General features: G+C 43.1%; 2 protein-coding genes across 6 annotated transcripts in view; one reads left to right on the top strand and one right to left on the bottom strand.

Annotated features, from left to right (window-relative positions):
- The first annotated feature begins 91 nt into the window (after positions 1 to 91).
- On the top strand, positions 92 to 18,301 carry pan3 (poly(A) specific ribonuclease subunit PAN3). Of its 5 annotated transcripts, none has more exons than XM_085763820.1 (19): positions 92 to 226; positions 372 to 790; positions 1,726 to 1,847; positions 2,211 to 2,283; positions 2,389 to 2,459; positions 2,586 to 2,733; positions 3,889 to 4,106; positions 4,395 to 4,499; positions 4,603 to 4,660; positions 5,112 to 5,273; positions 5,496 to 5,612; positions 6,471 to 6,572; positions 7,496 to 7,661; positions 7,941 to 8,028; positions 8,190 to 8,329; positions 10,551 to 10,680; positions 12,829 to 12,893; positions 12,979 to 13,117; positions 15,652 to 18,301. In XM_085763820.1, the coding sequence occupies exons 2-19, from the start codon at positions 397 to 399 to the stop codon at positions 15,790 to 15,792; spliced, it is 2,439 nt and encodes an 812-aa protein (XP_085619946.1). In that variant the 5' UTR covers positions 92 to 226; positions 372 to 396; the 3' UTR covers positions 15,793 to 18,301. The 5 variants fall into 5 exon arrangements, with proteins under 5 accessions (XP_085619946.1, XP_085619948.1, XP_085619947.1 ...); XM_085763822.1 differs by having other exon boundaries at positions 92 to 574; positions 626 to 790; positions 2,589 to 2,733; XM_085763821.1 differs by having other exon boundaries at positions 92 to 574; positions 626 to 790.
- A 1,013-nt stretch (positions 18,302 to 19,314) lies between these two features.
- flt1 (fms related receptor tyrosine kinase 1) overlaps positions 19,315 to 25,937 on the bottom strand; it is a 33,542-nt gene continuing 26,919 nt past the window's right edge. The window contains exons 18-30 of the mRNA XM_085762613.1: positions 25,671 to 25,775; positions 24,541 to 24,654; positions 24,278 to 24,366; positions 23,715 to 23,820; positions 23,507 to 23,604; positions 22,807 to 22,929; positions 22,247 to 22,358; positions 21,950 to 22,049; positions 21,303 to 21,408; positions 21,117 to 21,214; positions 20,812 to 20,881; positions 20,595 to 20,689; positions 19,315 to 20,294 (exon numbers count right to left, since the gene is read on the bottom strand). Of these exons, the coding sequence (XP_085618739.1) occupies positions 20,129 to 20,294; positions 20,595 to 20,689; positions 20,812 to 20,881; positions 21,117 to 21,214; positions 21,303 to 21,408; positions 21,950 to 22,049; positions 22,247 to 22,358; positions 22,807 to 22,929; positions 23,507 to 23,604; positions 23,715 to 23,820; positions 24,278 to 24,366; positions 24,541 to 24,654; positions 25,671 to 25,775 (1,382 nt within the window). The 3' untranslated portion in view covers positions 19,315 to 20,128. The remainder of the gene's footprint in view (positions 20,295 to 20,594; positions 20,690 to 20,811; positions 20,882 to 21,116; positions 21,215 to 21,302; positions 21,409 to 21,949; positions 22,050 to 22,246; positions 22,359 to 22,806; positions 22,930 to 23,506; positions 23,605 to 23,714; positions 23,821 to 24,277; positions 24,367 to 24,540; positions 24,655 to 25,670; positions 25,776 to 25,937) is intronic.

The raw sequence follows: 25,937 nt of genomic DNA, 5'->3' as shown, positions 1-25,937 counted from the left end.
GCAGCAGGTAAACTCAGTCAAAACGCTGTAGTACCCACAATGCAAAGCTATGCTAGCTGGTCCCTAGCAGAGCAGAGCAGAGCAGCCACACACACCGCGAGCAAAAAAACAACAACAGGCTACTTTCCGAGGACGGCAGCTGCATGGATAACGACAACAACGACGACCAGGATTTCGCGCATGCAATGATATTTCCTTAAACCAAAGTGCATCCTAGCCTTATAATGTGAGTACTGTAGCGTCTGAAGTGTTTCCTCACCAGCTGAAGTGATATTAATCCGTTGGTTTTAAGTGGAAACTGTTTGCAGGGCTAGCTGGCTAGCTCGCTAGCTATCTGCGCCCCTCTATGTTTGAGCGTCTTCCGGCAGCAGCGGCGGCGGCGGCAGCAGCGGTGCCATGAACAGTGGACTCCCAGCTTCAGCCGCTCCGCTCGGGGGTGCCGGGATCATACCAAATGTCAAGGTGAAGTTTTGCCGATACTATGCGAAAGACAAAACGTGCTTTTATGGAGACGAGTGTCAGTTCCTGCATGAGGATCCGTCTATGGCCAGTTTGCCGCTGCACGCCGGCGCTGGTGGTGGTGGTGGTGGTGGCGGTAGCAGCGGCGGCGGCGGAGGAGGAGGAGGCAGCCCCGTGCCGATGTCCATGGCCGGGGGAGGCGCGGCGCCGGCGGGGTACTCCCTCGGCGGCTCCGCGGCAGCCTGTCCGGGCGGCGGGGGAGCCGTGGTGCCCAAGAAGAGCGAAGCACTGGGGCCTGCAGGCACGTCTCTGGAGGGGCAGCTGTTAACCAGTGAGTAACAATCACAACAAGACACAGCAAGGCCTCACACGAGGAGACTGACGGCGACTTTACTTTTGGGCCTTGTGGGACTCGTGTAAAAATCGAGCCCGAGGATCCACTGCGGCCTGTTCCCCCCCCACAGCACAACGTGGGTTGCGTTTCCCTGCCAGACATGATGCTACCTCCTCCCGCGTACACAGCTAGCTGGCCCCGGTCCTCTTAGTGTGTCTGTGAACTCCTTTTGTCTGAAGATTGTTAGTTGTGCCCGGTGTCAACATGTAACATTAGCCACGCTGTTGCAGCTCCCACGGAGGAGGAGGAGGCCTGTGTTTGTGTCACAGCTGTGAGTGGACAGAAACCCGTGGGCTAGTGCGGCTAGTGGCTAAACTAGCGGGAGCTAAACTAGAGTCAAACTGGCTGCTTTAACTAACTTTAATACATCTGTTGAGGCATTTAAAGGTATTATAGACAGTTTTGGTTGTGGTGCAGTTAGTCGCCTTTCCCCAATTTAATAACTTTGTTTGCGTGAAGCTCAACTTTGCTGTTTAGATACAAGTTTATTAATGTTTGCTAACATTAGCATAGCTACGCTTTAGCTGTTCACGGAGCATTGTTTTTACTGTGTTGATGTTGTTGTGTTTAGCCAACGTAAACAAACAACAAGTAACTAACACTCAACGTGCACCGCTAGTGTTCACAGTTTCCTACGTCCAGTTTTAACCAGGAACATCGGTAACAAGTAATATTCACCAGAAAGTTTTATTTCTGTAAGATTATTCACACTTTAGTAGCGCACCCTGCAGCTGTATAGTACTGTTTACATGCTTTGTGATTGAAGTAAACACTGAGTAGTTCTGACATTATTATCACTGTTAAGTTATTTTGATCGAAGGAGCTTTTGTTAAGTTGTTAAACTTTCTTTTCTTTTTTTAAATCATCCACAGTCCCAGGGATGGAGGGCGCAACCCTGAGCGATGCCAATCTCACCAACTCTTACTTCAGCAGCAGCTTTATTGGGGTCAATGGGTTCGGAAGCCCAGCAGAGTCTAAATACTCCATGATGCAGGTACAAGAGAGAAACTGTTTGTTCATGTGGGGTCCAAAAGTGTGAGACAACGTGAATGGGAAAATGCTGACTTTTGGCCCCCTGTTTATTGTCATTGTGAACATACGGTCTAACATTGACTGCTTTTAAAATCATTAGCAGTGTAGTTACCTTTCTGTTTACATGACTGTAAATTCCCTGGATAAAATGAGGCGCTACATTATCTGATTAGATGTCTTGCATGTATTTGGTTTTCATGCAGTTAGTTTAAAATGTTTTAAATTTACACACATTGTATCATAAAAGTACAGTTTGCTGACAGTGTATGGATAAATGTGAATTCACATCAGTGTACCCACTGTAACACGTCTGTGCTCTCTTTAGCGAATGACTACCAGCAGCAGCTCACCCAGTCTCCTCAACGATGGTGCCAAGAACTTCAGCCACAGCACTCATGGTAGGACTGATACATATGTAAATATATGTTTGTGCTCTGTGATGCAGGACTCAGCAGTCATGCACTGAATACTGTTCAAGTCCTTACACTTGTGGCTTTCCACAGATCCAGTGAACTCTCCGACATCCTCACTGTTCAGTGATTTTGGTGCTCTTAGCATTTCCCAAAGGAGAAAGGTGAGCATACTTTTGTTTGAGCAGGTACTCAAAACATGTGCATATTCGATATGTTGAACTTTACCTTTGTCTTTTAGCAGGAGTTGTAGATTTCGATTAATTCTTGTATGCTTTTCCTTCTCTCAGCAAACTCCAAACCCGGCAGCAAGTGAGTTTATCCCAAAGGGAGCTCCACGTATGGCCACCATGGCCCAGTCCACTGTCCAGGCCTTCCCCCCTCCTCTCTTCCCACATCCTGCTCTCAGCACTTCAACAGCTGCTGCACTGGCCCCAGGTGGGATCCTTTTTTTTGACAATGACCAACTGAGAAATCAACCTGTTGTATTTGCTTTGCTCCGCACCTTAACAACTCAGTTTTGTTAAATTAAACAAATTTAGGAGTTCCCCCTTGTGTATAGCAACACCGTTGCTACTGTAAACAAAACAAAGAACAGAAAGACACGGTCAAAATGTGTTATACTATGTGTGAATTGCATTTGGTCTGTGCTAAACTGAGGATGTAGTTTGAAGCTATTGTGGACTGCTGTAAAAAAAAAAACTGACATGTCTATGTCATATTTGTACTCTGCCAATTGTCACCTGAGTTTAGTGCTGTATCAGTTTGCTGTCCTCTTCCCCTAATGTACAGCATTTTATTACAACTAAACTTCCAGTAAGTCTGTTCTCAGTTATGCCATTATGTTGTCAGACTGTTCAAGTATGCAAACCATCACTAAGCTGTTGCTCGTAACTACTAAAATCCTACTTTTTTATTTCTTTTTCAATTGCCATGGCATTGTTTAAAAGACTGTGCAGTTGTTTTGGCTATATTTACTTGTAGAATGATCACTCAGGAAAATTACATTTATTGGCTACTCAGATCTGCTCTCTTTAGTTCAGCACTTAGCAATGACTTCTCTCTCTCTTTTCCCACTCTTGTTTGGTTTATCTCATTTTAATTATCCCTCTGTCTCCTCTAGCACTAATTATACATTTGATGATAGTAGTTAATTTGCTGTAATAGAGGCAAAGCTCAATTAATTGGAAGAGCTTCTTGGCTTTCGTGCAGCTTTGGAGTGGCTGTGAAAACAAGGTGGCAGCCAGTAACAAGACGGTTCGTGTCCATACAGCATCCAGTTATATATTAGGTTTATACCTAGTCTCGTTTGAATGAAAGTCCACATCTTGTGACAAACATGCTGCCCGGTCTTATGCTGTCTTACAGGTTGCAAACACCTCCGTAATACTTGTTTGCACCAAATTATTTTTGAAAGAGCAACAGCCAGTGAGGAAACTCCCAGTCAGTCATATGGCATTTATCTGACAAATGGTGGAAATGTCCAACTTAAAAAGGCAGATCTCTTTGCTTTGCTTTTTGTTCCTTTCAAACATTTGCATGATTGCAGCCATGTCTTATTTTGAAGTAACATTTCCCTCTGTCTCCTTTTAGGCATGTCCTTGTCCGCGGGCTCGTCTCCTCTCCACTCTCCAAAAATCACACCGCACACCTCACCTGCCCCTCGTCGGCGCAGTCATACCCCAAACCCTGCCAACTACATGGTGCCCACCACCGCATCTGACCCGGGCCCCCACATAATTCAGAAGGAGACTGTGGGTGGTACCACGTACTTCTACACGGACAACACCCCGGCGCCGATGGCTGGGATGGTAGGTGCTGCACCTGAAAGAGCGGCGCTTCACTTTGCATGCAGCATTTAGTCATAGTCGCACCGCAATCTTAAAAATACAGTCATTATGGCCAGAAGGGGGGTTGTTATTTGGCTTCTAATGGCACGGTTTCCGACTTAACGTTTCAATTTGTCATGTGTTGTTTCGTCACGTTCAGCTGTGTATCCTGTATGTTTCTTGTTTGGGGGGAAAAAGGGCACATGTATGGCTGCACTGGTTTTCATTTCTCAATAAATAGGAAGCTCTGTTTTTCTGGTTTCATCACAGGTGTTTCCTACTTACCATATCTACCCCCCTACTGCACCCCATGTGGCTTACATGCAGCCGAAAGCGAACGCCCCGTCCTTCTTCATGGCTGATGAGCTCCGACAGGTATCGCCCGCTCTCCATCCTCCCTTCCCATCAAACAACACCCTCTTGCCCACCTCTCTGGAGAGCATGTCTGATTGTGGTGTCCTTTTTGTTTCTCCCCTAGGAGTTGATAAACAGACATCTGATAACCATGGCTCAGATTGACCACTCAGAGAACCCAGGTAACAGGTCTACTTTGTTGTCGCCCATAGGGTTGTTATGGATTAGGTCATTTACTGGCATATTTACAGTTTACACATCCTGAGAATAATAATAATAATAATAAAAAAAACTTTGTGAAGAAGAAGAGGCCACTGAGATGCTCTGTTGGTGTCGTTGCTTCACAAAGAAACAAACCAGTGTTGCTTGTGTACATAAATGAAAAGGTAATTGTGCAGCACAGAGTTGAGCTATATATAATTATATATGATACATTTGTGGTTTCTGTTTGTCGTGTTGGTTTTGTTTCTATTCTCAGACATGCAATAATGCGCTCAACTGTAAACTATCATATTGAGTTATATTGCAAATGTGAAAACAAATCACAAAGTCCATTATCCAGTTGTTTTTTGTTTTGAGTGTGTTTATGGAGAAGTTTGAGTGTGTTTTTTGTTTGTTTTCTTTCTTTGGCAGATGTACCATCTGAGGTGGATAGCTACCATAGCCTATTTCCCCTCGAGCCCCTCCCTCCACCAAACCGCATGCAGAAGACCAGCAACTTCAGCTACATCACCTCCTGCTACAAGGCTGTCAACAGCAAAGATGATCTGCCTTACTGCCTGAGGAGGATACATGGTGAGAAATGGTCACGTGCAACAACTCTGAAAAAGCCACTGTGAGAAATGACGTCATAGTGTAGTGATGCGTATCTTAAGCAGCCCAGAATTACAATTATTCAAGTAGCTTGAATTCCTCTCATGTCATTTAGAAGAAAATGTGACATCTATGGGTTATATTCATCTGGTGTTAGATCTTAATTTCCTGCATGTCTGTTGTTTATCCTTAAAATGTGTTCAGGTTTCCGCCTTGTTAACACCAAGTGCATGATGCTGGTGGACATGTGGAAAAAGATCCAGCACTCCAACTCTGTAACACTGAGGGAGGTCTTCACCACCAAGGCCTTTGGAGACCACTGTAAGTGTTTACAACCAGAAAGTATTCAGAACCCCTCACTGCTTTCACTGTTTATGTGCAGATTCGTTATACAGTCATTTAAATGAAGGTTTTCCCCTCATCAATCTAAACCCAGTGACCAATTATGACAAAGATAAAATGCCATGTTGATTAAAAGGGAAAATCAGAAGTAGTTCATTGAGGTCAAGATTCAGACTTATTCCCATGACACTTGACATGAAACTCAGGAGTCTCCCCTTTTTATCTTCATGTTTGAGATGTTTCAATACCTTGATTGGAGACTGATTGAATTATTATAATATAAAATTATTATAATTATGGAAGAAGTTTTTAACAATTGGGACTCTTCCTAGAGCTGGAGGACTGGCCAACCAGGGCAACAATGGGAGAGAGGTTTTGATGAGAGAAGTGACCAATAACCTGGTGGTCACTGTGGCTTCTTAGATCACATGTCCCATCAACCAAATCCTCACCTCGGTGAATGACATGAATATGAAAGTCCTCTTGAGGCTTTGCACAGAAGCATTTACAGGACTGTGACAAGCCCGGCCAAAGCGTGAAGCGAACTGTACGCTTTAAAACCACTGCAGGTCATCGTGCAAACTAATATTTACTACTCTTTAGGCATTGCATTCAAACTCTATGTCATTTTGTCACCAAAGTTTTATGTAATTTACACACTAGCAGGTTAAGGTTTTGGGTTTATTTCCTTTTATTTAATGGTTCCATGATGGTAAAGAAAAAACACTTTAACCAACACTATACAGGCGTTAATGAGAAATTAACCTAAGTGGCTGAAAGTATTGAACTGGTTTGAGTTTTCTGGCCCCCAACCATTGTCCACTTCTTGTTTCACAGCATTGGTGTTCTCTTACGACTTCCATGCGGGCGCAGAAACCATGTTCAGTAGACACTTCAATGACCCTGCTGCAGACTCGTACTTCACGAAGAGGAAGTGGGGTAAGTTGTTGTTCCAACCCTTCCTCCCTCGTGCTGAAATAGACCTATCATCACTTCATATTCCCTTTCACACCTCCGTGCTTCATATTGTATATTTAGGGTTTGTTTACTTGTGTGTCAGTGAAATCATTAGCTTCGCTCTATTTAGGTACGTTGTGTCAGGTTTGCAAAGCCTACATTTAGTGTTTGATGGCTTAAACTGTGCACATGAAATAAAGACGCTCTCTAAAACTATGCTCATGGATGTCCGGGGGCTTCAAAACAGATTTAAATGTTTACACTCTTTAAAGTGCCCTAGTTTTGACAGTTGGCATGCGTGTCTGTGAAAGAGAGAGACATGGGGAGTTGGAGGAAACTGTGGCTGAAACTGATCCTAGGGCAGGTGCTGTATGGCCTACCTACAGGAATGCACGCAGAGGAAGCAAAACCATTCAGACCCTTGGAATGGCCAGTCTGATGCAAACTCCTACAACATACTATAATGTTTTACTTGTACACAAACATTGTTTTGACATTTTGGCCAACACATTCTCTTAGTGACATTGTGGCTTTTGTTGTGCAGCACACACCCTAACACGTTGGATCATTTCTTAACCTCATGCAGAGTTGCAGCCCATTTCACATGAGACATGTGCACTTACTGTACATGTGAAGTCATGCACACATGATTTCTTTGAACTGTACGCTGAGTTTCCTATAACATATCATCAAAGGGAATAATTTGCAGATTTATTGATGAAAGAAATTAGGTTAAATCAGAGGAAATTGAGAGTGTTTCTTTCGTCACATCACAACTGTAAGAGACGGTTTATTCTGTAGATAAGATAACCAAGGAAGTTCATGACAGTTTGAGGTTTAGTACTCAAGTAATGTCTAACCCTCCAGACTGTGTGTTGTGTGATAAAGCGTGTGTCTGTGTGCAGGACAACATGAGCCGCCCCCGCCACGGCAGCATGCGGGTCTGCTCCCCGAGTCTCTGATCTGGGCCTACATCGTCCAGCTCAGCTCCGCGCTGCGCACCATCCACACTGCCGGCCTTGCCTGTCGTGTCATGGACCCCAGCAAGATTCTCATTACTGGCAAGACCAGGTACACACACACACACACACATGGACTAAATGCCTCAGCATGGGTAGATAAGTGTTGTTGATTACACTCTGTTAACATGCAACTATAAATGTCAGCGTAAGTTCGCAATTTGATTTCCAACTCATTGCAGATAAGACTGTTAACTGTAAATACATTAAAAGCGGAAGAGCATTTTTACAGGAGGCTTCCTTTTTTTCTACCACCATGTGAGTGTTCACACACACACACACACACACATGCACAGAAACTAATGATGACATTGTTATCTCTTCTTTGTAGGTTACGGGTGAACTGTGTTGGGGTGTTTGACGTCTTAACATTTGACAACAGTCAGACCAATCATCTTGCCCTAATGCCACAGTACCAGGTACTTACTGCTTATGCTCACTCGCATGTCTCAAAGTAGTTGTACAGCATGTACAAAAGGTCATACATTACTTTCGGATGTCTAGTTATAGTTCTTTTTTCTTTTTTTCTTTTTTTTAAGATGTCTGCATTAACACAAAAAAACTGTGTTTTCTCCTGTAGCAAGCAGACCTAGTGTCACTGGGCAAGGTGGTGCTGGCGTTGGCATGTAACTCCCTGGCCGGCATTCAAAGGGAGAACCTGCAGAAGGCCATGGAGCTGGTGTCTATCAACTACTCTTCAGACCTCAAGAACCTCATTCTGTAAGAAACATGCACGACACGGCGCATGTTGTCCATTCAGTCTATAGATTTCGAATCGAATGGAGATTAGTTGATTGAAATAAAGTCAAAGACATGACCCAGAAGCCTGTAGCCACGCCACAAAATGACCCATGCTGTCCAGTTGAGGAGAAATTTCAGACCAAGATCTGACAAACGTTTTGCACAAACAGTAAAAAGAACCTGTTTACATCTAGGTTTACCACTTTAAAAAGCACATTTCTTTACGTTGAGACAATTTCAAAACGGTTCAGTCTACTACAGTCAGAGATACTATACATTCAGTCATCCATATGCTCTTTATCTGGGGCCGGATCACGGCAGCAGCTGGCTAAGCAAGTTAGTCCAGAAGTCTTTCCACCAAGCAAACTTTTCTAGCCGCAGCCGGGGATTCCTGAGATGTTTTAGGCGAGATAAAATTGATCTGTTAGGCATGTTCTGAGTCAACCTTGATTAATGTGTAATTATTAAGATGCAGGTTGACATGTGTCATTATCCACCCACTCCAGATCTGCTTGTGATGTGGTTTTAGTTGTATCAGCAGCGGTTAATTTTTATTCATCAACACTTGATTAAAAAATAAAAAAAACGTGGAAAATGCTGTCGGCAGCACTGAGAAGCTTAGACAGTGGGTGTCTAATGATCTATACCAGCGGTACTCAATAGGCGGCCCGCGGGCCGCATCCGGCCCGCCGAACCTTCCAATCAGGCTCGCGACTGAGTTCTACTAGTTTACATATTACTGTATACTGTATTTCTCGGGCTCCGTGCGCCTGTAAGTCAAAGCGCTGGGACATGGAAACACGTACGGAGCGTTTGTGTGTGCCTGTGAGGCCCTGCACTGGGATACAGAAACGCCGACCAACCCAAATCACCATGCGCGAGTGTTTGGGGAGCGGGCTGGACTGCAGGGTTTTCCCTGCCTGTCTGCAGAGACCGTGGGTGATTTTGACCGCCGTCTTGGTTCAACTGTGTGTGCATCATGCATGGGGGGCCGTTCAGATGAAGCGTCTTTTGCGCGCGCTCAAACCCATTCAATGTAGCCGTGCGTCATGCACGCTCACAACTCAAAAGCCGTAGCCGCGCGCATTTGATGAGACGCGATTGTTTTTTCGTGCACGTCAGCGGTGCACAGCTGCACGACCAAGCCCCCCCCCCCCGGTGTTGTGTCCCGGTGCCTTCGGCCTGTGTCTCTCCTACTGTTTCCCACTGAGCTCTGCCTCGTTTGACAGGTGAAGGAAGCCCGTGTGTGGAAAGACGTCGCCTCCGAGATGTAAAATGTGTATTATAGAAGAGAAACACATTTCAGGACCAATGACTTGTATCCTCAGAACAGAGTCAGACATGTCCTGTGATGGTCAGGTCATATTTAAGCTGAAAATCACAGGGCATGTCTGAGGATACAAGTCAGCAGTGTAAAGCTCCAGCATGATATGTAAATGATGATATGATAATGTCAAGACATTTACAAAACACCATGAAGTGTATAAATACAAATTATGTGCTTACAAGTAAAATAAATATATTGAAATTATTAGACGAAAAAGGTGGATTTAATTTCAATCTAGGCCTATTTGAATGTTCGGCCCCCAAGGTGTCTGTCAAGAAAAATTCTGGCCCTTCGACAAATGTATTTGAGTACCCCTGATCTATACTGACAGTCTAAAGTCAGTATAGATGCAAGATCAAAGACACATGTCATTACATATGTATGTGAACTTCCTGTATTCAGTTCTGAGCATTGACCTTTTCACAGGACTGATATGGTCATATAGTCACCCAGTCATCTGAAATCTATACAGTGTTTCCAAACCTGTCTCTGAGATACAGCAGCAGTCTAATTAGCCCATCGCATTACCTCTTCTAATTAACACAACACCTGAGTTAAGTACCTGTAAATAGAAACACCTGTAATGTTTCAAATGTGTTTAATTTTACAGTTTCATGTCTTTTTACAAAATACTTAGTGCTAATTAAAAATAGAGCAGCTGCAGATGTCAGATGTTAGGAATCTTTACATTTTTGCACATTTTGGACACCCATAAATTAGTGCTTTCAGACTTGAGTGTTGGCCTCAAAGTAATTATCACATTCATTAGAGGAGGAGTGTGTTTACGACTGTGTGACAGCATTGGGCCAATATAATTACAACTCACCTGGGTAAACTGACTTTCTTGTGTTTTGTGTGTGTGTGTGTGTGCAGGTATCTGCTGACTGAACAGTCTCGCCTGCGCAGCGTCAATGACATTATGCCGATGATTGGAGCCCGATTCTACACACAGCTGGACGCGTCACAGATGAGGAATGATGTCATTGAAGAGGATCTGGCCAAGGTATAAGCAGGATGCTATCTTCATCATGCTCAACAGTACTTTGACAAACACAAAAGAACGTTTGTCTCTCTCACATGGCGCCGAAGGACATGTGAAGCACGCGTGTGTGAAGGTTGCATGATTCAGTGAAGTTCTTCTCAGGCTGATATTGTTAGGTGGTGGTCAGAAATAGGGCATTGGTTTAGTGAGTTAAAGAGGGAAGTAGTGTGCACACAGGATGTTGTACGATGTATCGTAGGCTTTGCAGTCTCGCTTTGCGTTTAGTTTCCTCATGTACAAGTGTGAATGTGTGAAACAACCAACCTTCACCTCGTCTTTTTTTTTCTTGCTCATGCTCCGACTTCCTCTTTACTGTTCGACTGTGTACGCATCCACCAAACCAAAAGGAGGTAGATTGTTGTCGACTCTAATGCAAATGATGTCAGTTTCTGCTTTTATTAGTTGTTCAGTAAACCTCACTGAATATCTCGTCAAATAACTTCACTGTTCAAATGGGAAGATATCAGTAATATTAGTTCATAGAACATAAGATGACCCCTTTGTAGTAATAAAAATTAGGCTTTTACCTGCTTTTTATTACTTGCCTTTTTGTCATCACCCCGAGTAAAAAGTAGGTTGAACAACACATGGCTGCTGATAACTGCGCTGGTGGGGCAGTGAAAGTGTTTCCTGTATATCAGGCCATCTCTGTTTTATGTGTTGGTTGAATGAAAAGCTGCTGCAGAGGCACTGCTGTTTTCTTTTTTTTTTTTTGCTGCGTTTGCAATTGTGTTGATCAGATTAGAACATTTTAAAACATGTGAAAAACATAATTTCTCAATACAAAAATCTGAAGATGAAGAGGAACATGCCTTTCAGAGCTCGTGGCTCGGTTTTCATGTAAAAAGTTGTGGGACTTTTGTGATGGCATCATTTCAACACGCCTGTTGTGTCAAACTGTGGCCGGAACGTTTCCATTTTTAAGTTCAATGTTCATGACCAAATAGCATTTTTTAATGTTTCAAACGGATGTGTGGTTTGTATGATTATTATAGTGCATTGCAGCTGGGTGAAAAAGTATTTACATTTATGTTCAATGCATTCATCTTTCTCAGTAATTTTGATGACATGATTGAAATGCTGTCATTAGAGTCGTTATTTTTATCCAAAGGTCTTTGACGTGTGATGAAGCCATGTTCCCATAAAGCACAGCAATCACTTTGAGAATAATCGTTTCATCATTGATAGGAACAGTGATCAAAATAACAGCTGTGTGTGAAGGTAAAGGTCATAGCAGGTTTCTGTCGAGGCGCATTCACCTGTTGCAGAAAAAGACAAAACACTCAGTTGTTGGGTCTCCATTAATTTTCACTTTGTCCAACAGTGGAGAAAACGTTTGACAGGGTGAGACAGGCAGGGAGGAGGAAGAGAAAGGAGAGACAGGAGTAAGTTATATCTGCAAAAGACGAAAGGTGAGCCACAACTTGATGACAATGTTACATAAAGTCAGAAACATCAAGTTTTTCTGCACATGTTCAGCAGCGGGATCTGAGAAAATATTCTGCAGCCAGCCACCGACTGCTTTCATGAATAGTCAAAACTGTAAATGAATGTAGAAGAAAAGGAAACGCAGCCTCCTCCAGTCGACTCTCAGTGAGGAGGAAGTGTTTTCTGGAAGCTACGAGAAAACGGGGACCTGCACCGTTTACGGACAGACGGTCAAGTGACAGAGGTTTCAGTTTCTGATCAGTTCCCTGCAGCAGGTCCATTGTTTTTAAGGAGGAATTCCTAACCCATTGTGTGTGCTTACGTTGTATTTCCCTTTTTTGTCTATTTATTAATTTTTATTCATCCCCCAGCCTGCAGTATGAAGCTACCTCATTGCAACACTCGCTATTGGTGTTGGCGTTGGTGTAGTTTGGTGTCTGTGAGTGTGTGAACCATACTTTGCATCATTCAGCCTCCAGCAGCGAAGTACTTTCCTCAGTTTGTAGCAGTTTTATTCTACTTCTTTCTTTTCTCTGTTTGCCGATCTTAAGTTCTCACAGGTTTGTGCAACTGCTCAAAAACCTCCTACTTCTGCAGGGATGCCTTCTACATTTTTTTCCCCCTGGAAATTTAAATATGTTTCGAGGCCAATAACTAAAACCGTTGTTCATGTATTTGCAGGAGGTGCAAAATGGCCGCCTCTTCCGTCTGTTGGCCAAACTGGGCACGATCAATGAGCGACCAGAGTAAGTCGAGCATTTGCAAACAGAGAGTTTATGTGTGACCCGTGTTTCTGGTGTTACTCCATGACCTTGTCTTGTGTTAAATCAGGTTTCAGAAGGACCCGACGTGGTCGGAGACGGGAGACCGATACCTGTTGAAGCTTTTCCGGGACCACCTGTTTCATCAGGTGACAGAAGCTGGAACGCCATGGATCGACCTCAGCCACATTGTATCCTGCCTCAACAAAGTTAGTGAGATTTCTTCTTCCTTCTTTATTTACTTTTTTAATGTTGATGGAAGAGGGACAGTGAGAAGACAGGAGATATTGAGGAGAGAGACATGCAGCAAAGGGCCCGGCTGGGATTAGAACCTGAGCCGTGTGGTAAACACTGAACCTAATCTACCAGGTGAAGCAACTTTTTAATTTGTTTAAAGAAATGTTAAGTGGCCTATTTTCAGAACATCTAAGGTTTCACATGTACTTGTGAAAAATCACGCCTTTGCCAACTGATTGCGGAAATAATGAGTAAAAGCAGGTCTGATTACGGCTTCCATTACTGACATTTAACATTTGGCGAGCGGCTGCTTACGGGCAGGAGCAGCAGATGTGACGTTTGTGTCATGTTCTGCTTTGCTTTCCGGAGCCACAGAAAATCTTATCAGCACTTCACTTAACTTCTTGTAGTTGTTTTTTTTTATTTCCACTTCTGTTCCACTATTTGCTGTTTCAGTCAGAAGCCGGTTAAGCGCGGACTGTCTGTGGTACTCAAGTCTTTGATCAGTTTTATTATTACACACATGACTTCACACACAGTTGTATCCTCTTCCTCTCTCTTAGACTCTTCGTGTGAACCCAGATGATCTCGTACAACTATTTGCTCAAAATTAGCACTGCAGCCAACAGTTATTTACAGTGATTAACCTGCTTTTTTTTGTTTGCTTACCATCTCATGAAAGAAAGTAAAGTGATTTGTATTGACTGACATGTCAACATGTTTGTGCAGCCCCATCAGGGTTCAGTCATGAAAAAGACTTGAAGCAGGTTTTTCAACACTAAGTCACTTCACACATTCATACAGCACTTTCACCCTCATGTTGTGCATTTCATCAGTCACTTCATCAGTTATCTTTCATTCACACATTTGAACAATTTTGGGTTCAGTATCTTAAACATCTGAGTAGGAGGGGTCAGAGGTCAAACCACCAGCCATCTGATTAGCGGACTACTCACTGTCCATCCAACCTGCAGGAGCTGAATAGTTTTTTCTGGATAAAACTAAAATGTGTCACAACTTTGTCGTGTTGTTGACAACATCAGCATCGTGGAGCAACAGGGACCCCACCCTGCAAATCATACTCTCCAGACGTAACAAAAATCATCACTTAAAGCAGAAGTAAGCGATCCGGTCGTTTTCGCTAATGCTGCGTTCCAGGCAGGTTTTTGAAACCGTAAATTACAGCTTCAAGTCACGACTTACGACTTTGTAGCGTTCCAGGCAACCCACTCGTGTTTTTCCGACCTGTTTTACCTGTGAAAGTCACTACAACGGCCACTCGTAACTTCCGACCGGTGAACTCGTACCAGATCGAACTGGTACGACTTCACAGGTCGGAAAAACACGAGTTACGAGTTGCCTTGAACGCACCATAACTTCTTGTCAGCTGATGGAGTCAGCAGTCCCCGCCCTCGTCATGGATCTATTGGTCCTCATCCCTACGTCGCCACATTCACGGCGTTCCTTGGCTGCACACACAGCCCTTCATGCCGTTCTCTCTCCTCATTGGATAAAAACTGTAGGATACGAGAAAAGTTTTCTCCTCGGCTCAGAGCAGAGTGACTGACAGACCCGTGTTTCGGTCCAAACACTCTATGTAAGTGATTGCTGTGGGAAGATATAACTATTTAAGACTTATATTAACACAGAAATATCGCTTACTTCTGCTTTAAACAAAGATTTGCAAAGATTAGCATTACAACTGAAAGTGCATATCTAATCTCAATCATCAAAGTTCCTTAGTAAAGTGTTGGTTCTCGATGTGCTTGACGCTTGATGGTGGAGGAAAGCACAGCACTCCCTTAATAAATATAATTATAAAGGGATAGTTTAGTTCGGTGCAAGCTGTTTTTAGAACAGTGGAGCAGAGCCGTGAGCTGCTTAGAGCTACGCTACGGAGGCTAATGGGATTTCTTGGTTTCCCTCATCAAACTAATCAAAAACACAGTCCAACAACTCCAAAACGCTCTGGTGGACAAGTTGTGACCTGCACATTCACCACACTATGAGATAATAACACAACGTTACCAGACAGAGTTGTTTTAGAGGCAAATGCAGAGACTGCTTGATGAAAAACTGCCTATTGACGGGAACACGCATCAGCGGTTTTGCATGAATTTACCTCTAAAACAACTCTGTCTCGTAACGTTCTGTTATTATCTCATAGCGCGGTGAATGTGAAGGTCAGGAGTTGTTGGATTGGGTATTTGATGAGTTTGATGAGGGAAAACAAGAAATCCCATTAGCCTCCGTAGCGTAGCTCTCAGCAGCTCGCAGCTCTGCTCCACTGTTCTAAAAAATAGCTTGCACCGACAATTAAAGGTAACGAACCTACTGCTATGACTATAGGGATTATGTTGAACTATCCCTTTAAGTTTAACACGTCAACTAGATTAGGACATCACATGTGATTCACATCAACAAACTAATGACTGCGTCCCGTTAGCAACAAACTTTTCATGGTTTTGCCACTCGTCTCTACATTAACTGTTTCTTCCTCCCTCAGCTGGACGCAGGCGTTCCTGAGAAGATCAGCCTGGTGTCTCGGGATGAGAAAAGTGTCCTGGTTGTCACCTACTCTGACCTGAAGCGCTGCTTTGACAGCACCTTCCAGGAGCTGCAGGCTGCAGCCTCCGGCTCTCTGTAGCGCCCCCTTTGGGCCCGGGGTGGGACTGCCCGGACCTGGAGCACACTATTGCACTACAGCGGAGGACCAGGCTTACGGAGATGACATCAGCATGGCGAAGGCAGCGGGGCAGGGCTTCGTGAAATTCAGTCACATACACTGACCCTGTCCACCAGGATGGCTTTTTCTAAAGTGTATTTTTTTTAGTTTTCCTAAACCCCGCAGCTGAAAATTGAAAAACAAAAGGAAAAAAAAAAAAAAGAAAACGGACAAACACGGAAGCTGTGACAAACAAGAATGACATTTTTTTAGATTTGGGGAACAAAACCAGAAACAAACCATGAGGTTATAAACTTTTTTCCTGCTTTTATTGTTTATTTCTACAGTTGGGGTTTATTTTTCTGAGGAGGATGCACTAAGATTTTAATTTTTTTGTTAATTTTTGTTATTTTTATGAATATGTGTGAGTGGCCTACAGGGTGTACAGAGAGAGCTAAAGCCACACATGGACATCAAAACCAGAGCAGACTCGCAATTAAAACAAACACCCAACAACAACAACAACAAAAAGAAATCCAGCTTTTTACTGACTGCATCTCTCATCTGGCTGGAGACCACACCCCTTCATTCTGACGCACTAGGAGATGGGGCACACCACTCGAGGCTTTCATTGGGGCGGGGTGGCACCTGTTAAATGAAATGGGCCAGCCCACCTTTGCCTTGATTGTTGGTTCCCCCCCTCAGAAAGGACAAACCACTTGGGTGGGTGGGACGGGTTCTTAAAACTGGAAAAAAAAAAAAAAAAAGTGGATGGATTTCTGACATTTTAGTTCAGGAGGTTGGAGGAATATCAGGCTCATAGGTGCAGGAGGAATGGGTGGGTGGGCTAGAGAGGGCTAGGATTTGGGTTTTTTTTGGTGGGGGCGGGGTCTAATGTGGTTTCTGTTGGCACTGAGGAAGGGGTGTCTTCTCCTGATGCCGTCTATACCAAGTGTTTGTTACATAATGCAGCAACCACCTTTTTGGTTAATGGACGCTATTGTGACATGAACTGCTCAAAGACGGCTCATTTCGTTTGGCTGTCCAGCACTTGGGTGTAGCCCCTCGGGTGGGGCTTCTGTTGAGGTGGAGCCACAGCTGCCTCTTTGTGGAATGTCCTTATTTTGTCCCCCACCCGTCCTCCTGCCCCAACGTCCCCTTTTCTCTGTCCCTCTCTCTCACTCTCCCCCATCTTCTTTCTCTTTTTCGTCCCAAACTTCACTTCCCCTCAGGGGATCTGGGCCTCTCTACATTTGAGAAAAAGTTGATGCTTTTTGTGACTTTTCTAGCTGGTTTTTCTCTTTGCTCAGCTGTTGTGCAGGAATGCATGATGGGAAGTGGGGAGGGGGGGAGGGGTGGGGGGCGGTGGGGCAATACATTTTTGCCTCAATTCTACTCTTACTTATTCTGTGGACCAATTCCAGCAGGGGTTTAGGGGAAAAATGGGGGGGAAAGGTTAGAGGGCGAAGGAGAACAGGAGAAGGGCACCAACCGTTTTTGTTTTTAGTTGACATTTTTTTTAGATCATGAAATTAAAAACGTGCTGGAGACGAAGCAGCGGCGCCGGCTGTTGCACTCACTCGGATGGCTTGGATTTCTCTCAGGATGACAAACAGCTGGAGGGGCCCAATGATTGAATGTGTTTGGCTGTCATTGGCCGCCCCCTGTCCAGTCGGATAGATGAGCTACAGTGGAGTGGGCGGGACGTCTTTAGATGGAGGTTATAGGAAGTTAACAGCGTCGTGGAGCTCATGCTGCGAGGGATTTTCATGTTGCCCCTTAAGCACAGTTCAAAAAGTCCATTGATGAATTGAATCAGCATTGCCGACCAAATGAATTTGGTGCAAACCTGTAGAGAAACAGCTCTGTTGTTGATTCCTCGGCCTTCGTCTTTGTTCTCTGCAGCTGAATGTGTACAAATGTAAGACTGTAGAACAACAGGGTCACATCACGCGTACGACCCGCATTGTCAGACGAGAGACGAATCAAGATGAAGCGCACAATCAAACGCAGAGTCTCGGCTGCAGGCAGTTTAACAGTGTCAAAGTCCTCATGGATGTCAGTGGTCTGTTCTTGGGGGCAACAAAACTGCAGGGAGCTGGTTGTCTTAGATCATGTTCTACTTCCTCTGTTTTAGGTAAACGGACAGACAAAAACATATTTGGTGAATGTGGTGCTTTAGAAAACCCCCAAGACACAAACACACACCACACACACATGAACACACAAACACACACCTACCTTCAGACACACACAAACGTGCCCCCAACTTGGCCTACACAACGTCAGTGCTCATATCACTATCTTCCACATCGTAACAGACACACGCTCCAGTTACTATTAGTGATAATGTTCTTCTCCTCCCCCACGTCAACACACCTACAATCACCATCTTAGTATGTTTTATGCCCCTCTTGTGTTCATTGTCTCAAATTTTGCAATATTTGTGTGTACAGCAGTATTTTAATAAAGAATATCAAAACATACACAACGGATGTCGTCTCTGTTTTTAGTGTTACAACTTCATTTTACATTTGGTATATTTTATAGCAAGTTTATACAACCAGGACAATACTGACAACATATGGATGGGATTTTACATAAACAAGTACATTCTTATGTGACTGTTCATCTTTAAAGCTGAAAATACTACATACAGTACTTGAACACACACTTGAGACTGCACAGCTCTTGAGGGTTGGTTTTAATAGTGAAATGTCTGCGGTGTAGTTCCTGCGTAGATTCATGACGCATTGTAGTGTCATGAATCTTTCCCAATCTAACCAACGCTCTGACCCCCATTTAACCACTATATCTCTTTTAAATGGAAAAAAATAAACATGATCGATGCAAAACTGTGGTTGCAAAGGCCACAAATGATGTTATGCAGCGATATACAGTATAAACAAGGTGTTGACGTGCAGTCTAAGTCTGCGTCACCATGGCTTATGGTGTTTAAAGAGTGGATACATCTCTGTAGGGGAACGTCAGTTAATTAATTGCCAATTAATTTGCAACTACTGTGTCAGCTCTCTGGAGGTTAAGCGCTGCATTTAATAGAATTAACAGCAGAGATGATATTTTTGTTTTTGTCAAATCTGAACGAATTAGATTATTACTCAGTTGCCAGTTAATTTAGGATGAACCATCTAAAACTAACAGATTAATACAACAGCCCTTCAGTAAATCCAGCATGTATTAAGATTGTAATGTGAATTTTTTAAAAACTGTTTAGACACAGTTAGACTACTTCAGTGTGGCATTTTACACATTTGTGATATCATTGCATTGTAGTGCCTAAATCCCCCATATTTATGAAACAGTTCTGATCAGTGTTTGTCAAAATGGGTTTAAATCAAACAGCACTACTTTGGTAAAAACATAAACTTATATTTATAAAAAGAAAATATAAATAATGTTTTTAAATTAAAATAAATGTTTTAAAACATTTTAAACACCCCCCTTTTTTTTTAAAACCAGACTACGATGGAAACTTGTGTTGCTACCTGACCACATTTGTCTGATACACAACAAAAATGGATTATTGGTTAGCAACAGGAGGCGAAAAAAAGGAAAGTCAGTTAGCTATGATCAAAATAAAAAAATGCATCCAGGGCATATTATTCGGCTGCCAACACTTTTGAGATTTCAAGTGGGCACTGTTGTATTGTTCACTGTTTTAATTATAGCTGCACCCCATAAACCGGCAGCTGAGTCTAATCAGATACAGACGTCAGACTAAAACAGATTAACAGGTGACTCTTCTTTAACAAGAATACAGCATAAAAATAAATACAGACAGATACATCCTGTCTAGCACATACAATTCTTCAGTGAGTAATGACTTTTGTCCAGCATATAGTATCTGTGAAGAGGAATAGTTATTTCATACAGCAGTGTTCCTCTTCACAAAGCTCAGGGCATGAGGTACCAATATAATAGGTTTTAATAGCTGTGTAAATACATTCTTCATAACTGTGTAGGATAAGTCCTGTCAGGTAATAACATAGCTGCTCCGGGAAAGAGTTGCAATGCATTATGGTAATACTTGATCGTAGTGAGGAAGCTTTGTTGTATAACAGCATGTGATTTTTTGGGAGACTGAGAAAAAGCAAATAAAAGTTTTGTTTTCAATCGAAAGAAACTATTTCTTATTTTGACTGAAGGAGGAAAAGGAAGACAAGAGGTTTACCTACAGAAATTATAATGAGGTAACGGATAAAACGGAATAAAAAAAAAAAGCAGCAGGATACGCTGATGAGCAGGAAAACATATTGACCCTGTGTAACGCTGTCAAAGAATTAGACAACAGCGGATGCTAGAGAGACGGGTAGAGGAAGGCTGAGTTGTAGTCTGGAGGAGGCGAGCCGCCTTCGTCCGACTCCCAGTCACATGGCAGGATGGACGGCTCGTAGTCACGGAGACCTGCGGTGTCATTGCAAATGAAGGGGACCTGGTTGTCCCGACACTTGAAGGTGAAGAACCTAAATACAAAAACACACAGATTAAGAGTCACAACTTGTTTGTTATGCTTTATATCAATTAGCCCTGTGTCTGTCGGACCAGTACATTCCTTTACAACAAGGATTCTGCCTCCTTGTTTTCTTTATCTTGTTTGACACATCTAACACATGCATTGCACACTTATCTGTAATCAAGAGTGAAAATCATTTGAATATGTGCAAAGTCATTGTGTTTGTTTGCTGTGGAGATGATTGCACAGAGATAAATGACTGGTAGCATGTGAGGAAATGGGTTGAAAAGGTTAGAAAGGGAAAGTCCACCTGCTGAGCTTCCTGCTCTTGGTGTCGTCGTTATTCCACATCACGTGCTTCAGCTCCTCAGATGAAAGGACCATACCACTGTCGCTCTGCTCATCCTGAATGGAGAGGATGCAAACGCCACATTATCACTTTAGTTTAGTGTTTTTCCTGAATGGAATTGGGGGTGCATTTGTGTGTGTGTGTGTGCATTCAAGCAGAAGTGAAGGTGTTTTCTTACATCAGGGTTGTCTGGATCCTCACAGGGCAGTTCCTCAAACGTCTGGAGCGTGGCCATGCCCCTCATGTAACTGATTGGATTCAGATTCAAAACACAAGTTAGAAATTTCTCTACTTTCTCAACCTGTTTCCTGTTGTTTCTGTATTTAGTTTCACTTACCTCACAAGGCCCTCTTCCATCACTTTCACATCTGCAGCTGCCTTGCTAATTTTTTTATATTTTTCATCATCCTTTTCTACCTCACTCAATCACTCATACACACACAGACTCATCATCATACTCTCTTCATTTTCTCATGTCTGTACCTTAGGTTTGTGACTGCAAGTGGGTTTTCTTTCATGGTCACGCTGTGATTTTTGTCTCCAGTCATGAAAGATCCAAGAGGAATATAATCTTTTCCATCCTGTTAAAGGGATGAAACAGACGGGGGTTTGTGAGAACCTTTTTTGTGAGACATATTTTGTGTTTTTCGTCAGCCCTGAGGCCCTGACCTGCTGAACTCTTGCTTGCAGCAGGTCTCCCAGTGTCTCCACCAGGTTGGTGAAAGTGGGTCGATCTGCGGGACTCGCCTCCCAACATGCCAGCATAGTGCTGTAACTGAACACATACAAGCACACAAGTATATTCATTAATGTCAAGTCAAGTCAAAACATGAACAGTATCACAGTCTGGGTCACTCCTGCACAGTGGCGTGCACTGGGGGGGGGGGGGGGCAAGGGGGGCAGTCGCCCCCCCTAAAGTGCCCTTTTGGAAGCCAAAACGCGTGCTAAAGTGACCTCATGGGGGCCAAAACGTGTGCTAAAGTGCCCTCTAGGAGCCAAAACCTGTGCTAAAGTGCCCTCTAGGAGCCAAAACGTGTGCTAAAGTGCCCTCTTGGAGCCAAAACGTGTGCTAAAGTGCCCTCTAGGAGCCAAAATGTGTGCTAAAGTGCCCTCTTGGAAGCCAAAACGCAAGCTAAAGTGCCCTCTTCAGTGGCGAGAAAGCGCTATGTGCCCTTTTTTTCCCAATCGCCCCTGCCCTTCAAAAAGTCTGTGCACGCCACTGCTCCTGCAGGCCTCTACTTGATGACAAAAAGGTTTAAACTTTAAAAATCTTTATCTCTAAAGTCTTTTGGTGAGTTACAAACGCTTCAACCCACATCTCAGGTGTGCTGTACTCCGGTGCTCGCATCCTCGTCCCCGCCTTCAGTCTGTGGCAGAACTCCTCATCAATGTGAAGACCAGGGTACGGTGAAGCTCCTGTTGAACAAACATAAACATATCAATACCTGAAAAGCCCAAACTACAGTGTGAAGAATAACCACAGAGATCAATGAAAATTTCTCAGACATCCAAGAAAAGGGGGAGAAAAAAATCAAATGATTAGCTCCACAAACTATTTCTAAGTGGTTTTATATGGGATAGAGTGAGGTGAGGTGGTGGCTGGTGTGTTTTACCCAAAGAGAAGATCTCCCAAAGCAGGATGCCGTAGGACCACACGTCACTCTGGGTGGTGAACACTTTGTCAAAGATGGACTCAGGAGACATCCACTTCAGAGGGAGACGGGCCTGTCAGCCAATCAGAGCACAGGAGCACAGTTGCAAATCGTTAGGCCACAAGTCACATTGATGTTCATTGGTTTATACAGACAGACAAGTTTAATTAAAACTAGATGTGTGACGTGGTTTACAGGACCTGCTTATCTTATTTATTTATTATGCAGTTTTCCTTTTTCAGTCGCATTAATAAATACTATTACGTTGCGATTTACAGAAAACCTTTTTGCCTTAAGTTATCTGCCCAAACTTATCATTTGTTTATTTGTAGTTGTTTTTTATTACTGAATAATTTATTAAACTATATAAAATGCCACAACATATTTTAAAATTGACAGAGTTGTGCTTGTTTGGTAACAGTATCACAATTAGAGCTACAAGTCGAGTGTTTCGCTTCATAAAACAGAGATGGGACAGTTTTTTATTTTCATTCATACTTTGACGGCTGACGCGTACTCACATCTCCCTTGCGGACGTAGTCGGGGTCTTTGTAGATGTCTCTGGCCAGGCCGAAGTCACAGATCTTCACCACTTTGTTGTCAGACAGCAGAACGTTTCTGGCTGCCAGGTCTCTGTGAATGCACTGATGTAGACACACAGAAAGCACCATTAATGACATATACTAGGGATGTCACGATTACAGATTTTCTTGGTACGATTATTGTCAGAGAAATAATCAAGGTATTACGATTATCACGATTATTATGCATTGATTAATTTCAATCATAATAATGTAAAATCAAATATAGTTAAAATATACATTACTAATTATAAAATATTTTAAATATCTATTAAAATATGACCAATTATTAATCCACCAGTGGAAGTGTCATCGATACCAAATGTTTAAGTTAATTTTAATCTTTTTTTTTATAATTACAAATGACACTCTAGCATTTAAATTCCCACCAATTCAATGCTACGTTAGGTAAATGGACCAGTATCTGTGCATTCACCTTTACTTTGGCGCCACATCTGCCAACACGCTTCATACATGATCTTTTGACGGTATTTAGGAATCTTTGCGATCAATTAATTGTGGCGTTTAATACCGCGATTAATTGTGAAAACAAGTAATTGTGACATCCCTAACATATACCCAATAAAACACATGCAGGTGTAGATTAATGCACACACACATGCACACACAGTCTGCAGACCTTGCGAGAGGCCAGATACTCCATGCCACGAGCCACCTGGAAGCTGAAGGAGATGAGATCCTCCAGGAATAAAGGAGCGTTGGGGGCAGATTTGGGATCTAGCAGGAGAAAGAGAGCAGACAGAGGGAGGTTAAAGGACAATAAAGTAGGAACTTAAGCCGTTTGAATTTGCACAAACAGGAAAATGTTCTTCAAGGTGCTGTCTCACCGTGGCAGTTCTCTTTCTTGACCCTGTGATCAAACTCTGAACTAACATCGCTCTGGTCGTCAGAAACGCTGCTGCCACTCATCCCTCCTTGCTTTTCATCAGCCAACTAAGATTGGGGGAAAAAATATGTATTGTTATCAAATATTGTATTAAATAGGGTAAAAAATGAGGACAGTCAAAGGTCATCATCTTAATTGATCTGTTACAGGCTATTTTCGGTCGCTTTTTTGGTTGGCCGAAAGAGCGAGTCATTGAATTCACCTATGTGGGGGCACAGTTTTGAGTCATGTTTAAACCTGTGAAGAAAATAAGGAAGTAAACATCCTGCTCAAGGACTGATAGCATCTTCGAACCTCAGACATTTTGCAGAAGTGAGTGTTTGAGAGCATCATTTTGTAATTCTGTACAGCATACAGAGATGATAGTGTTTTCCCTGAAGCTGAAACAGGGGGCCCAATGTTCACAGACATCTTGACACATAATAGAGGCGAATCATAGCATATCGCCACACCATCTTTAACCGTGTTGGTCAGTGGCTACTGTGCTGACGCAGCTGAGCTCACCCTGTCGTGCACAAACACATCTCTCTTGCTCTTCAGGAAGGCAGAAAGGTTTCCATAGCAGCAATACTCCACAATGACCATCAGAGGCCCTGCACACAAGAGAGATTACAGTTATGACTGCTGTGAGAGTGTAAACACAGTAACACTGACATGGTGACTGACTGTGCCTTTAAATATGGACATGAATTAACGTTAAATTCTATTATATAGCCTTTATCACATATATTATTATTAGCCATATTTAGAGCAGACGATGCACGCACCCCCCAGCTTGGTGCAGGCTCCCAGTAGGTTGACCACATTCAGGTGGTGTCCAATGTGGTTGAGGATCTTCAGTTCAGTCATCAGAGCTTTGTGCTCGCTGGCTGTGGCGCCCTCTGGTGGACGACAGGCAGAAAAGACACAACGGGTGCTGAGACTTGGGATTTAGCTTCCTAACACAGTGGTTTTCATTTCAAAGTGGAGTCAAGATGAGAAAAAATGCAAATAACAAAATAAATGATTATATTTTGAGAATTAATATGAAATATAATGTATAGTAATATAACATATTGAAACCTTATTTGCCATCATGCTCATCTTTCTAATTGCTTGCCAGTCAAAATATCATTCATGACGTCATTAACTGTGTTGACCTGGCAGTTTTTTTCACCTTTTTTTTCAACTTTCAACTTTATTGTCCCCAAAGGGAAATTCATGTTGCAGAAAGGTAAAAAACACAGAACATATAGAGCACATCCACACAAACTCTACACAACACTGAAATGGCAAGTACCCCAGAGGGCAAACTGGGAGCTGTTCCATACAATCGAGGAAATAAATAAATAAATAAGTGGAGTGTATCATAACTGTTAAGAATTTGAAATAAGTTGGGTAATGGCTTGTGTTATGAATTAGTTTTTCAGTCTATTTGATTTGACTTTTGGCAATCTGAATCTCCTGCCAGAGGGAAGGAGCTCAAACTCGGCATGGAGAGGATGGTCAGGACACTGAATAATGTCCTGAGCCTTAGAGATTATCCTCCTGTGAAAAGTTATGGACAGATCGGGTAATGTGACCCCGATGATTTTACTGGCTACTTTGACAATATGTTCCAGCCTCTTTTTATCTCCAAGTTTGAGACTGCCAAACCAAGAGATGATGGCAAAGGTCAGGACCGATTCGACCATAGAATGATAGAAAATAGTCATCAATTTGCTGCACACTCCAAAACGGTTGAGCATCCGGAGGAAATGCAGTCGCTGCTGCGATTTTTTATACACAATGTCTGTGTTTTGTGCCTGACATCAAGCCTCAATCTCGGTGGGTTTGCAAAAGGGGTCCCCGGCCAGAAGCTAATGCTTATTGGGGGGCCGTTTGGGAACCCCTGTTCTAACACATGACCACCTTATACCTTTGAGCATCTTGACAGCCACGGTCCTGCAGCTGGTGGCGCCATCTATACCAAACGCACACGCCTGCATCACCTTCCCGAAGGCTCCGCGGCCCAGAGGTTTCCCTGCAAGGAAGAGAGAAGGAAGGCGATGCTGATAGGGAAAAGGGAGGTGTGTGTGTGTGTGTGTGTGTGTGTGTGTGTGTCTAATTGAGTAACATTATTAATTACTATTATCATCCATCCCCGGATGTGAGATGCAGAGATGAAGAAAAGACTTCAGGAGTC

The sequence above is a fragment of the Trachurus japonicus genome, chromosome 20, assembly GCF_045865225.1.
Source record: "Trachurus japonicus isolate A0001 chromosome 20, Traja_1.0".
In the NCBI taxonomy this organism is placed as follows: Eukaryota; Metazoa; Chordata; class Actinopteri; order Carangiformes; family Carangidae; genus Trachurus; species Trachurus japonicus.
The sequence above is the reverse complement of the archived record's forward strand: the minus strand, read 5'-3'. Positions and strand labels throughout refer to the sequence as shown.